General features: G+C 42.8%; 1 protein-coding gene across 4 annotated transcripts in view; it reads left to right on the forward strand.

The window, feature by feature from the left end:
• Positions 1 to 14,443, forward strand: part of ralgapa2 (Ral GTPase activating protein catalytic subunit alpha 2) — an 84,107-nt gene that overhangs the window by 43,810 nt on the left and 25,854 nt on the right. For all 4 annotated transcript variants that reach the window (XM_027274690.1, XM_019261315.2, XM_027274691.1 and 1 more), the window contains 10 exons: positions 2,034 to 2,144; positions 2,397 to 2,465; positions 2,765 to 2,902; positions 5,267 to 5,444; positions 6,782 to 7,616; positions 8,259 to 8,330; positions 9,083 to 9,206; positions 9,316 to 9,471; positions 12,235 to 12,393; positions 14,132 to 14,259. In XM_027274690.1, coding sequence (XP_027130491.1) covers positions 2,034 to 2,144; positions 2,397 to 2,465; positions 2,765 to 2,902; positions 5,267 to 5,444; positions 6,782 to 7,616; positions 8,259 to 8,330; positions 9,083 to 9,206; positions 9,316 to 9,471; positions 12,235 to 12,393; positions 14,132 to 14,259 — 1,970 coding nt within the window. The remainder of the gene's footprint in view (positions 1 to 2,033; positions 2,145 to 2,396; positions 2,466 to 2,764; positions 2,903 to 5,266; positions 5,445 to 6,781; positions 7,617 to 8,258; positions 8,331 to 9,082; positions 9,207 to 9,315; positions 9,472 to 12,234; positions 12,394 to 14,131; positions 14,260 to 14,443) is intronic.

The raw sequence follows: 14,443 nt of genomic DNA on the forward strand, positions 1-14,443 counted from the left end.
GTTGTTGTTGTTGTTGTTGTTTTTTTTTGTTGTTTTTTTCATGGAAAAGGGTTTGGGGCGGTGGCGTAATTTCCAGGCTGCTCGCTCTCAGTAGATGTGGGCCAATTTAAGCAGCTACATCTCCCGGCTTCCTGCTCGAGCAACCCCCCACCCCCCCTCCCTTCTCTAATGGAGCAGTAATCACTCCCCTGTACAACTTGACACACGGACTCAGCCAGCCCCAAAATAGAGGGTATAGGCTGGGTGGGGGATCTAGGGGGAAGAGTGGCACTGAGAGTCTCTTTTCTAAAAGCAGGTGCTGAACTCTCAGGGCCCCTTTTTGTGTTTGGCCATTTCTGCACTCCCCACATTGTCTGCCCTTGTTACATGTTGAGAGGCATTCAGCTGGAAGAAATGGGAAATTCTGTTTCTCCACAAAGAATTTCAAATCACTGAAGAAATCCACATTTGAAAGAAAATTGTCAACAGCTCAATTCTCTCCTCCAATGAGTCTGGAGAAAATGAGCCATGGTTTGAAGTGGAAATGAAATTATGCTGATTATATTCCACAGTACGTGAAGAGCTAAATTTAAGGGAAATTACTTAGAATTTTGTCACAGTCAGTGTGTGCTTAAACTTTTCTTGTTTCTCTGCCATTTTAGAATTTTAGTATTTAAGTGACACAAATCCAACAAGGAAAAAATTCGAAGTGTTTCACTCAGAGAAGCCTGAAGGATAAATTTTAATAACATTAAAGTATGAAAATTAGCAAATAATAAATTTCCTGCCTCAGAAGACACATCACAGTCAATATGTAATTATCAAGTGTATGTGTAGTTTTGAAATAAGTTGATATACAGTTGTGTTTAAGAGTCTGAGATGACTTTGAAAATACCTTTGAAACAAGACTTAGAAAGTGTTAGAAATCAAATTGTTTTTCTGAACAAAGAGGGGCTTTCTCAGTCTCAAATCATGGCTGGACTCAAGGTCTCCAAGGGGCAGTGCATGAAACTCTAAAAGGCTTTGCAGAAACTGGATCGGTTATAACCAAAGCACGATCAGGCAGTCCAGAAGTGACCACGCCATCAGAAGATCAATAAATCAAGCTTAGTTCCCTGAGAGATAGAAAAGCAACTTCATCACAGATACAGAATTTGCTAAATAAAGAATGCAAGACTCCAATCAGCAAAAGTCCCATCCAAAAAAAGGGCTGTCTTGTAGTGGTCTGGGTGAGTATCAGGTTCTAAACCACTTCTCAGGAGGGGAAACACTTAGGGTGGACTAAGAAATGCTAGCATCTCACAATGGATGACTGGGGGGAGAAAAGTCATATTTAATGATGAATCCAAGACTGAGATTTACAGCGGTAACAGAAGGGTTTATGTAAAGAGACAGACAGGGCAGAGAATGATTCTGCAGTGGTGGTGGGAATATTCATGTCTGGAGGTGCTTTGGCAACTCTAGAGTTGGACACCTGCGATGAACTGACTGAACCATCCACTCGCACAACAGGTTCATTATAACATTTTCAAATCATCAGGTTTTACACAAACTTGTGGAGTGTATGCCGGCGTGAGTGCATGCCGTCATTAAATCAAAAGGGGAAAATGGACAAATGGGCAAGGTTCAACACGTATATCTTCATGCTTTGTTGGTGCGTTTTTTCCTGATAGCTGGTTAGCAGCAATTTGGATTCATGGAAGACAAAAAAAAAAAGAGAACTGCATCTGACCATTGGATAAAATCGCATTATTAGTAAAACTGTCAAGCGAGAAAATCTGATGATGGCCAGCAAGGGCACAAGGTTGAGCCAAGGATACTTTCATTCAGTCAACTAGTAGACTGAGTGAGTGGATTTCTAGTGAACAGTGTCACAGCAACAATGTCCAGGCAGTTGAAATAAAAAACATTATTCTACCCCAAGAATGTACAAATACAGTTTACCATCAAATATTAACTCTATGTTCGTGCTGGTTATTATGAAAGGAGCCAAATCTGTCTTGTCACTGATCACGTCTCGTCTTGCCCTCTTGTTTGTTTGTTTGTTTGTCCAGTTTGGGAACAAAGCAGTGGCTCAAGCAGCCTGTGACGTGTATCAGCTGCTCATCTCTCACTGGGAACATCTCCAGAGGTTGGAGGCCACTCTGCCGAAGAAAATCATTGAGGTAACGCACATAAACACACAGGCACATGCACACAATTAGATTGTAAGTAGCCATTAGGGGCATGTGAGAAAATTTATAACTAGGCAATTCCTTTTATGTGATATTAGTTTTTGAATACTAGTGTCATGTGCGTCAGTACTCATACATATGCATATTCTACATCCTGTGGCATCACGGCTATTTTAGCAGACACAGCTGATGAAAAGGAGTGTGTCATCCAATTATCTTTCTCCTTGTTTTGCCCCAACACAGATCTTTGTGGCCACAATAGCTTTTTTGTTGCCGAGCGCAGAGCACTCAACAGTGGAAGCAGACAAAAAGGTACATGCTGGAAAGGAGGGGACGTGAAATGGCAGAGATCTAAGGGCCCTTGATCTATCATGTTGGAATGGTGTTGTTGCAGAGGAATGTTTCTACTGTTTCTCTACTGTTCTGCTCTCTTTTATCTCTCTCTATTTTCTGTCTTGGCAGCCCTCATTTATTACATGTTGTTTCTCTGGAACTGTCCTGCTCTTCTTTTTTTTTTGCTCTATCAATATTCTAATTTCTTTTGTATTGTTTTGATGTTGGATGACTGAACTGAAAAAAAGGAACTTGTCTCTTCTTTCTCACCTCATCAGTTGATGGTCTCACTGCTGCTTTGCCTGTTGGACTGGTGCATGGCTGTTCCCCTGAGTTTGCTACTGGAACCGATCACCATGCCGTTGATGGAGGACCGCACATCCCATAAGGCCCCGCTGCTGGACTACATTTACAGGGTGGGTAGTCTCACTGGCAACTAAAAGTTGCAGTTACCAACAAACATGCCTCCCAATATCCTCTGAAACATACAATGTCGTGGCCCGCAGACACATTAACTTCAGCTTTGACACCTCCACCCCCCCATCCTACCAAATGGGCTTGCTACTTTAATTAGACTCACCTCCACCATGACCTCATCACTATGCCTCATTTAACATTATGGTGGCACAAAAGCATAGAGGAACCCGCCATTGCTGATGCAAGCAGTTTGCATTTATCATATGCAGGAAATTCTTACAACTTGCTTTGTCTTAGGATATACTACATTTGTTTAAAACAGGGAACTTTTCCAATATACATCTATTTCTCTGTATTTATCCATCGAATCCTTATTTTATGGTCTGACCCTGGCCATGAGGGCCAAGCTTCAGGCACAAATGAATGAGGTATTATTCATTCCCTCCTGTCTGGGCAGATGCGGTCAATGGCAGATCTTTGTAAGGATGTCACCCCTGATAAGAAATGGTCCAATTATTCAAACAGGACCCTTTGTCCACTTGATAAGCTCAGGCTATAAACGCTTGTCCTGAAGATTTGAATGGAATATGTCTTAATATGAGAGCGACTGCAGCTGCTATGAAGGCAAAGACAATTAGGCATGATTGGTTGTCTATCGGCACACAAAAGGCACGGCCCTCTGGGTTTCATTGGAAATAATATATTAAGCAAGGTGTCACAAGGTGTGACAATATTAATGTAATATCAAGACTGAAATCTATACATTTCCACCGATACATTGGCAGCTAATTATTCTCCATACCACGCAGAGAATAGCTTCCCTAATAGAAAACATCTCTCTTTTATTCCATGACTGGCCGGTGTCACTGACATGTCAGAGCAGGGAGTGTCCATTTATTTTTCATGCTTCACCTTCCTTTAATTACAGTTTTATATTTTAATAAAAGCGTCAATCTGCTCTATCAAAAGCTTTCAAACACTAGAAACAATACGTTTTCCCATCTAATGAAAAGGTTGGCGTGCTGTTCGTCTGGAGATAAAGTGAGAAAAGTTTTTCTGTTTTTTTTTTTTTTTAAACAAAAGCATGCATCGATGTAGCAACATTGCACTAGACCTCATTGGTTCACTGGAGTTCTGTTCAAGCTTCTCCATCTGCTCTCTCCGCCTGCCTCAGCAGCCAGCTGCACCTCTCCTCTCTGTCTGTGTGTGAGTGTGTGAGAGTGTGTGACAGATAGAGTGCAACAAACCGTGTGTGTGTGTGTGTGTTAGAGAGAGCAAGGATAGGTACGTTTGTGCGTGTGCGCACCTGTATGTCTCTGGTTGTGTGTTTATTATGTGACATGTGTGTACATAGGCGTACTCATGTATCCATACAATATGTGCGCCACTAACTACAGTATGTCTGTTTCACTGTGCGTTACCTTCCAGGAACTGTTGCTATGCAAAGTGCAGTCACTTAGTTGTCAAGCACAGCTGTGGGTTGTCCCCCTCCCTTTCTGTCTCTCCACCTCTCCACCGAGGAACCTCTTTGGAGCTTTGGCGTAGCAGCTGTTTGGTTCAGGCCTTTTCAGCATCAAGCCTCCAATCCCTCCCCCCATGCACCCAGAGGTCTGCTCAGTAGAATCATCCACATACTGTCTACATTGCCCCACACAATACTGTTTCAGATGGCAGGGCCAGTCTGCCTCTGAGCGTCTCTCAGCCAAGTTTGAGCGTATGTGTGTATTGAATGGGATTATCCTTTGCATGGCTTTACCCAAGTTGCTCTACTCTGAATGAGAGGCCCCCTCATTTACATACATTAGGCATATGTTTTCCCCACTCATATGGAACACCTAACTCACACTCAGATTATACAGTATACAGGTGTGTTTGTCAGTGTGTGGCTAAGCATGCATGTTTGTGGTGGTAGCTGAGCACAAGGATAAAGTCTTAATTAAATCAAACAGTGTAAACCTGTCCAATGGCTGTAATCAACTGCCCCAGTGCGCCTTATCTAGCCCTGCCAACGGATGCTCTGCCATCTGTTATGTAGATCGATACACTCACACATCACAGGAGAAATGGATTAGTAGCAATAAAGACCCTCTTTTCTCTCCTTCTCTCCCTCCCTCCCAACCTCCCTCTCTCCCTCGCCTTATGATGTAAATGGAGCATATATTCCCCTTTCATATGCTCCTGCGTCGTGTCAATCTGAAACAGGCCTGCAGGAGTGTCACTGTGCATCGTCTCACCAGACACCACCCTATCTAACAGGACGGCGTCTTTACACATCAGTCATCAAAGCGTCTATTACAATCATAATGCAGAAAAACGACCCCCCTACTTCATCTGGATATTTTTACTTTTTCCATGTTCTTCAGGTGCTGCACTGCTGTGTATCCGGCTCAAACCTGCACACCCAACAGAGCCACTACCTCCTCAGCTTATCAGACTTGTCTTCCGACTATGACCTCATGTTGGGTCAGATAAAGAGCTTCGAGCCACCACCCTCCCAAATGACCACCACAGATTTCGGCAACTTGCTCACTGTAGCTGAGGGTAAGGACATGGAGCCATGCTGGTGCCCATTTTAGCCCATTTTTTTTTACCCGCTGTGTGTAGATAAAATGCTGGATTAATTGCATGTGTCTGTACGTATGGATACATATGTGTGAGAGCTGTCACATCATAGCTGCTCCCCAAACAATATCTTTACGCTATTTCATTTCAGCTCCATACTGTAAGTAAGACTACAGTGAGAGTATATTTCTCCCCTGTAAAAAATCAAATAAACATATTACAGAGAAAAGCTAACTCTAAGTAGCCCATCCATTTGGAGCCTCTCCATTAAATGTCAATGTCTTATTAAAAGTATGAAAAGGGAATCAACCATCACAGGGACTGGAATGTTCACATTAGTACTCAGCCCTAGAGAGAAGACCCATTATGGAGTTTAGATAAAAATGTGATTTTTTTTTTTTCCCCCTTCTTTTTTGTGACCTTGTGATTCCATTAGGCAATGTATTCCTCTCTCTCTCCTCTTCCTGTCCTCAACAACTTCTGACAAGTCCTTAGAGAGCAGACACATGTCTACTGAAACAATGTAAGACATTTGAACAGAAGCTTTTGCCTGGAAAATTTCACCACACCTCTGCTTTTTTTTGGTGCACAGCTGCAGAGAGTCTTAGTAGAAATAACAAAACACTATCAAAAGGGCAAACCAAAGAGTGCCGGCCTAGTTATATTCATGCCCCCACCTCATATTGATCAAGTCACATCAAAGGGCCAGTGCATCTCTAATGCAGCTTGGCCTGCTTTCTAAAGAGCTTTCTCCACTTTGATGGGGGATGATGGTATTGATAGCACTGTCACAATGCAAGAGTGCATCTTCTTGTTTTTCCCACATCACTGCAGAATAAAGCACGGCATGCCTTTCACATGGGAGTAAAAAACTGCGCATTTACATAAATGCAATTCACTAAGTAGAGTCCTATTAAGCAGCCTGTAAAGGTGGTGGTTCTCATTAGCACTCAGCCAGTCTGAACGCTTGTCCATTGTAAGAAGACTCAATGGTCTTTTCAAAGTTGTCTCTCATGATTAGATGCTACCTACTTAGAGGTGTGCTGGCCAAGCTATTGTGAGAAATGAATAAAGTACCCCTGCTAATAATCATAAATGAGGTTTGGCTTTGTATAAAAAAAGAGCTAACAGCGATGATAGCATGTCTACACTTTTTGAAATATGGTTCTTCTGCATTGGACATATGAAGGATAGCACTATGTACAGCTTCCTAAATCCATTCATAACGTTTTCCATTCAACGCTTTTACACTTCCTCAAATGTATTTTGCTTCCGAGATGGTGTCAGTGTTTTTATCTCCCTCATTCTTCCACCAGAAAAGCGACGTCGGAACATGGAACTGATTCCCCTGACAGCGCGTATGGTCATGACACACCTGGTGAACCATCTAGGCCATCATCCACTGAGTGGTGGCCCTGCCCTTCTCCATAGCCTAGTGAGCGAAAACCACGACAACCCATACGTGGAGTCGTCAGAACTGTCCTCCGAGGTCTTTAAAAGCCCCAACCTGCAGCTGTTTGTCTTCAATGATAGCACACTGGTGTCCTACCTGCAGATCCCCGCCGAGACCCCTACCGTCGGACAACCTCCCCAGCCTTCCTCCCAAGTGCGCATCATTGTCCGGGACATCTCGGGCAAATACTCATGGGATGGCGCAATCCTCTACTGCACCACTCAGGACGACTGTGCTGATGCAGGAGTTTTTCATGCAGTTGATCGCCCTCTTTCTGCTACCACTACTGTCACACCCAGCAGAAACCAGCCCAACTCTCCAACAAAGGGGCCATACAAAAATCATTGCTCAGTCTCGGACTCCCTCTCTGACTGCTGTGAAGAGGAAGAGGTAGATATTCTGGATAAGCTTTTGGAAGACCTGGGCCAGTGCAGCCCAGAATGCCTGCCCCAGCCACAACTCAGGCTCAACCAGCCAGCGCCTTCACCCCATGGCATGAACCTAGAGCAAGAAAGCGCCATCCTAGAGGCCATTCTGCGTCAGACTCAGCAGGAGGAAGAACAAGTGAGGAGGTGGGATGCTGATGTAAGCTTTCGGGCTGCCTGCCAGAGGGAACCCTCCCATCAGGAACCAAAAGCTCCTTTCTACTTCTGCCGGCTGCTGCTTAATGATCTTGGCATGAACTCTTGGGACCGCAGGTACACTATCAGCTAAAGTTGGCTGCAATCATTGGTCTGGTTAGCACTATAATATACAGTAGGAAGACAGAGACAAATGGAGGAAAGTGGGTTTGTAAGAAGTGATACAGTCGTCTGTTAGTTATTTATCATTCAGTATACAAACCACATCATAAATGTAGCCTGTATGACAGATAAAATTGTTAGAAGCTCTGCAGTCTAATATAGTTTTTGAGTTGCTTCCTTCATCCTGAAAGTAACTCAAAGAGAGAAAGAGCAAAGTTAAAAGCATACTCGAGTCTGGAGTGTCTTAATCTCCTCTCCACAGGGTAAAAGTGCCCAGGTGTTTTCACTAAGGTCTACCTTGCAGAGCCTCATCTTTGCTGTGCTTCTCCGTAAATTAAAAGCTTACACCTCCTAATGGTGCAACGTGCGCACAGCTAGGAGGAGATTGCTGTTTGCACCTGTGCCTTTTTTGCCTTTGTTAATCTTGACTGGAAAACAAAACTTTGCCTGAAATGTTGTTTTGACAGTACACTTGAAGATTATACCACCTTTTCAAATGGCTGTTCATTGTTGCCAGCATGGCACGGTTTCCTGAATTGTGTTTTATGTACAGAATTGAAAATATCATGTCTAATCAAGTCTGTTCTTGTCAAACAGGAAAAGTTTCCATTTGTTGAAGAAAAACTCTAAACTCTTAAGGGAGCTGAAGAACTTGGACTCCAGGCAGTGGTAATGCCCTTAGTCTGTTGTGTCCTGTAGAAGTTGGGTTAATCTAAGATACCAATTAACATAGAATTATCTATATTTTAATGTTAATCTGGCTTTACATAAGTGAAATGAACATGTCTATAAGTCAAATACTTCCTCAACAGCATCATATTGCCCCGTCCCTCCCTTTCTCTGTCAGGGTTTTGCTAATTTGTACCATTTCCTGCTGATCACAGCCCTGAAGGTCTCCCACTATCACACTTGCTGTCCTTCTCTTACTCTGCCTCTCTTAGTCCAATCAATAAGTGCTCCACACATTGCTAATGACTGGAGCTTATTAAAGAAGTCCCTCAGGATTGGACTTCTTTCTACCAGATGGCCAGACATCGTTGGGCAACCTGTGCACAAGCATGCAAAGTGCCCTAAATCTACCCCAGAATGATGTACTGCCATGGCAACAGGAAAAGTAGAGATGGGGGGGTGCTTTGCTGCTATTCATTTTTAAATCATGTCAGAGCTGGAGAGATAATGGAAAAAAATTTTGCAGACAAACTTTTTCACATTTTGCTCTCCTGATTTTATTTAACAATTCAATTACACTTAGACACAATTTACCTTAATAAGTAAGGTGTAGTGTTTTGAGCATTTCCATCTGAAGTGGCCAGTGTAGTAGTTGGAAGCTTTTCAGGTTCTCTTGCATTTATAAAATGGGCTGCTGTGTTGTTGTTGTAGTTGTTCTTTTAATATTGGCTACTATATCTTTTGTTCTGTAGTCGAGAGACACACAAGATTGCTGTGTTCTACATCGGAGAGGGCCAAGAGGACAAGTGCTCCATCTTGTCTAACAGCGCAGGCAGCCAGGCCTATGAAGATTTTGTGTCTGGACTTGGATGGGAGGTGCGGACAACCACACCCTTTCATCAACACACCCTCTGTATCCACAGATACAAGATAAATATGCACACACAGATGTACAGGCACATTAAATTGTACATGTATCCTGCAGGTGGATCTGGCCACACACTGTGGCTTTATGGGGGGCCTCCAGAGGAATGGGAGCACAGGTCTAACAGCTCCTTATTATGCTACCTCCACCGTGGAAGCTATCTTCCACGTCTCCACCCGTATGCCATCTGACTCTGATGACTGCCTCACCAAAAAGGTAAAAGTCCTGTTTTTGTTAAAAATGTCTTCCTGTGTTGTGATACATTTTGACAATTCCTGCCTATCTGTGACATTTGGATTATCACAATATGAATTGTGTTAATTGCACAAGTATTAAAAAAGAGAAAATACTGCTTCGCTTGTTTGATTCGGTGAAATGGCTACACAGCCCTGCCTGTCCATAGCAGTATGTTGTTGTAGCCTTCAGCTCTGTGTTAAGCTGTGATCAGGAGGTGTGACTCTAGAGTACGGGCATTGATTAGTGACCCCAGCCAGGCAGGCCTGAGGAGTAGAGAGTCGCAGGCGCGTGAGTGAAGAGAGGGCATGTGCCGCGGCGGTAATGACTATGATTCTGCTAGCCCCTGCCCCCCTCCCTGTGTGCTGTGACCAGGGCCTGGATTCAGCCATTAGCTCTCCCTGCTAGGGCAGGCGCCGGCCGGATGCCGGCAGGATCCTTTTATCCAATTCCTGCTGCCGCCACAGGAGCAATCGATTGGGTTCTGCAGTGGGATTCTGAGCTGTAGTGCACCAGTAGCAGTTAGCACGAAGAAATGAGCCGCAAGGCCCCTGCTTGCGCTGCCAATCTTCTCATACTGTCCCCCACTGAGAAGGGAAATTCATCAGGCTCTCCTGATATCCAACCCCCCCTCAAGTCATCCACAGATCCTCCCCCCTCCCTCCGTTACACAAATAACCCCCGAACCCATCTTGAACCTGTTCTTAGTAACTTCAAAAATTAGTTAGACTGAGTAAAGATTTTATCTTCGGTTGGCCAGAGTGGGGCGCTGGAGGGGCGGCCATACCCAGAGAGGAGTGTGTGCTGACACTCCACTTCCATTCATTTCACCGGGAACTTCTGTAATTGCCGATGCTCACCTTGCGCAGGTCTCCACACCAGCCACAGGCCGAACAGAAATTTGGCAGGCTGGCTACGTGCAAGGATGCTTCAAAAAAAAAAGATGGAGCGGAGGGAGCAAAGAGAAGAGAAAGTGGTACGAAGAATTGGAATGAGAGACAGGCTTTGTCTCTGTCCAAGTATGATGTTTCTCTGTCAATTTAAAAAAATAACACTTTTAGTCCAGCACTCACCCACTTTACTGCCTGTAACCATAGAGGCGTACTGTGGGAGAACAACGGATGGGGGAGCTTTCGCTGGGCAGATTGCCTGTTTGAAGACGATGAAGGGGTGAGGGGGGCGCAGCTAAACCAAAGAAAAAAGAGGGAAAACCATGAATTCCTCAATCCAATTGTGGGTTTTAGGGCAGCGCAGGCTGCAGCAGTAGCAGCTGGCTTCAGTAATGCGGTTATAGAAGCGACCTGCAGGGTTGGGGTCAGGCCATGTAGACCGCATGCATGTGTATGTGTGTCTGTGAAAGAGAGAGAGATAGACTGGTGCCTTGGCTATCACATTCACCCCCAGGCAGCACAGCTTAACTGGGCTACTGCAGGTTGTTTTTATAAGGAGCCTCTTGTGTTCTGGTCTCCTCCGGTCTGCTGTCTCCATGTGTGTGAAGCCTATTTGCTGGGTGGGAGGTCAAAGAGGGCTAATTGGACAAGAGCCTTTGACTTGAATCACATTTTATTAAAGAAGTCTCAAACATTTGGATGTGATTAACAAGGGAGTAAATAGATCGGTGCAGAAGATGATTGACTAGAGCATAAGCATCCTCATTAAACTTGTGATTAAGCTCATCCAAATGCTAATATCTTAACCCAAATTAACATCCCAGTGTTGATTGTCTACAGCAAATGCATATTCAACATTTTCTCTGAAATTGTCCCAGTGACTGACCTGTTTGGTACCTGCTGATCCTTGGACAGACAGACTGAACTGGCGTGCTCCAGTAATCAACATGCCGTGGATTTGTTTAAGATTACCGTATTACCATAATTAAGGGCTTATAATAGAATGTGCTAATTGCATTTTTGGTGGCGAGGGCATGTTTCTTAATGGCTCATTAGGCCCACAGTACATTGGCAGATGTTTTCTTCTGTGTAGAGGCTCACTTTTCAGTGTCCATGATACCCCAGAAAACATCACAGGCCTACCAGCTAATAAGTGATCTACACTTGTCAGAGAATATAATGTAGCGTCGTCCATCTATTTTACTTTGGAAAGGGGAAAGCTGTTTACCTATTTCAAACTAGCCTCAGTCAATTTCCTGTCATTAAAGTGTATCTTCTTGCCCTGCCCAGTTTCATTTGTGTTTGTGAATAGAGTGGAAATGGGAAGCAATTTAATCTCTGATGGGGAAAGTTAATTGGATTTGAATTATTTGGTTTTGAAATGCTCAATTTTGTACATTTTGTGTTTGCAATTTGAATTTGTAATAAAAAAAAGCTATAAAAGGAGTCAAAACAGGAGCTCAGACCCGTATTTAAATTATTGTTTTCAAACAAACTTTGTGATTGAGCTGTAAGCATTCACCTTGCTCTTGTACCTTTTTATATTTACACCAACAGTGCTTTAGATGGAACATTAATTAAAATATGGCTGTATGCAATGATAAAAGATGCTTACAACTCTTACACTACTGATCTGTCAGTAGTAAATCATTTTTTTAATTATCAGTTACATACCTTTTATACCTCAGTTCACTCCTCTGTCTTCCAGAGGTGACTCGAGCCTAAGGTACTGACTGGATAAACCCAGAGTAACGCTTTAATCTCTAAATTTATGTTCCTGTCATCAACACCACAAGGATGAAAATTACCTGCACTCGCCATGCACTTGATTAGACTGATTTTGTTTGTTTGGCAGCTGCGTCACCTGGGAAATGACGAGGTGCACATTGTGTGGTCAGAGCACACCAGGGACTACCGTCGTGGCATCATCCCAACTGACTTTGGAGACGTGCTGATTATCATCTATCCAATGAAGAACCACATGTATTTCATCCAGATCATGAAGAAACCACAGGTAAACCACTGCAGTGCATCTTGTTAAGACTAAGCTGAACTATACAAGCACAACTCATTGGAAGTTACCTTTATTGGATGTGGTTGAAGATTTTTTTTAATTAGCTGCTTTTCCTTTTGTACTACGGTGACAAAGTGTCTTATTTTCCTGGCACAATAAGAAAGAAACCCCACACAGGCTATTTTCAGGACTGTACTAATTTCCCGTATCTGTTCACAAGTAAAAGCAGACCCTTCTTCTTGCCTCCAATTCAGACTTTGCTGTGAGTTTTATAGGTTCTTTTTCCTGTTGTGGTTTCCGTCTAAAGGCTCTCAGTTCCCCTTTCTCCAGCAGTGCATTATTACCCACACTGTGGGTATGTGCTCTCAGAGATTGTTACTATCCTTTCTGGGCTAGCTTTCATCTTGACTACTCTGCACTCGATGTGTGGCCTTCCAGTGAGGATAGTGAAATTTCTTTGTCTGCAAATGGCTGGCTTCAGATGCAGATAGAGATAGATCTGCAATATTTACCATATGAACATGATGAATTAGAAATATATATGTACTCTGTTTTGTATTTCTCACTGTTGAACCCCGCTCATGGAGTTGATTATCTTCAAGTTTGTCTTTCAATTCAGTCTTTTTTCAGAGATCGCTGAGAAATACAAACTATAATATAACAGTAGAGTCTCAGCTTAGCTTGGCTTAGCATCCACCTGTATTAATATTGTACTAAAACTGCAAATGTTCAATGTTTCATCCTCAGCTATGGAGAATTCACTGTCATGTGGGCTGTATTTCTTTCAGATGGTGTTAATTACATTACTTATTTAGCTGTTGTTTATTCTTTTGTAGATAATCTTTATTATGACTGGTCCAAAATTATCTAATTCCAACGGTGTTATGTGTACTGTAAAGCTAACTGCATTTATTAAGACCTCACGAGAGACTGTTTGTCATACTCCTTTGAAAGAAATCTTAAACTGTTTAATTGTCCGACATAAATAATACAATTCACCCAATAATACACAAAGACAAATGTGGATTAAGCTTAAACACTTCAATGGTGCAGATTGTTCACAAATGAGCGTGTAAAACATTCTAGCTTTAAACCAGTAGAGGATTTCTGCAACCAATGTCTGATGTTAGTTTACAAAGTGTCACCCCAGTTTTCTGGCACGTGATTAAGTTAATTTCTTTGTATACTCTAATCCATTTATCGTACAATTTGACTGGTTATTATACAAGGTTGAACTACCAAGTTGCAGACAGCAGGACCTTTTGGAGAGACTTTGACATTCACATCAACTTCCAGGTCAACGACCATTGAGGTTTAGTGATTAAGGGCCCCCCTCCAATATGCATGAACAGACCCCCGAGAAGCCACACACACTCACAGGCTGCTGCTGAAATGCATATTGCTCCTTTGTATTTGTTTGGTAGCTCAATATGAGGGCATTGTTTAGTATTGATTGTCATTTTAACTTCATTTACCTAACATCGATTCGCATTAGATATGTGTGGTTGTCATGCAAAGTTAGGTTAAAAAAAATCCAATTTCAACTTGAACCCTAAACCCTAAACAGATGGAGAAACCGTTTTTTTAAAAAAAAGAACAAACGGATTTTTAATCAACCTTTTCTAATTCTGGGACACTTGTATACAATGAAGGGACACTGACTAAATTAACTTTGGATCAATGAGGAAGTTTTGATGCCTGATGTTCTTATTCTTTTTCTCTGTCTGAACTTCCCCAGGTTCCTTTCTTTGGGCCTCTGTTTAATGGCGCCATCATCACTGGGACGCTGCTGCCAAGCTTGGTGCGGGCCACGTGTATCAATGCCAGCAGAGCTGTCAAGTCCCGACTCACTCTCTACCAGAGCTTGTATCCTTTACCCCTCATGCTTCATTTACTGTTCACTATCCCATACAGGGATGGCTCATGAAAGGAGTACAACATTTTTTTGTTTTTTTAAATCAGCTGTTGATTAGCCGTACAGATGAAACCATTAATGTTATGAGTATACATTTAGCAGTATTTTTCGAAAGATTTCTTTGGATGTATAACA

The sequence above is a fragment of the Larimichthys crocea genome, chromosome XXIV (genome assembly GCF_000972845.2).
Source record: "Larimichthys crocea isolate SSNF chromosome XXIV, L_crocea_2.0, whole genome shotgun sequence".
NCBI classification, from domain to species: domain Eukaryota; kingdom Metazoa; phylum Chordata; class Actinopteri; family Sciaenidae; genus Larimichthys; species Larimichthys crocea.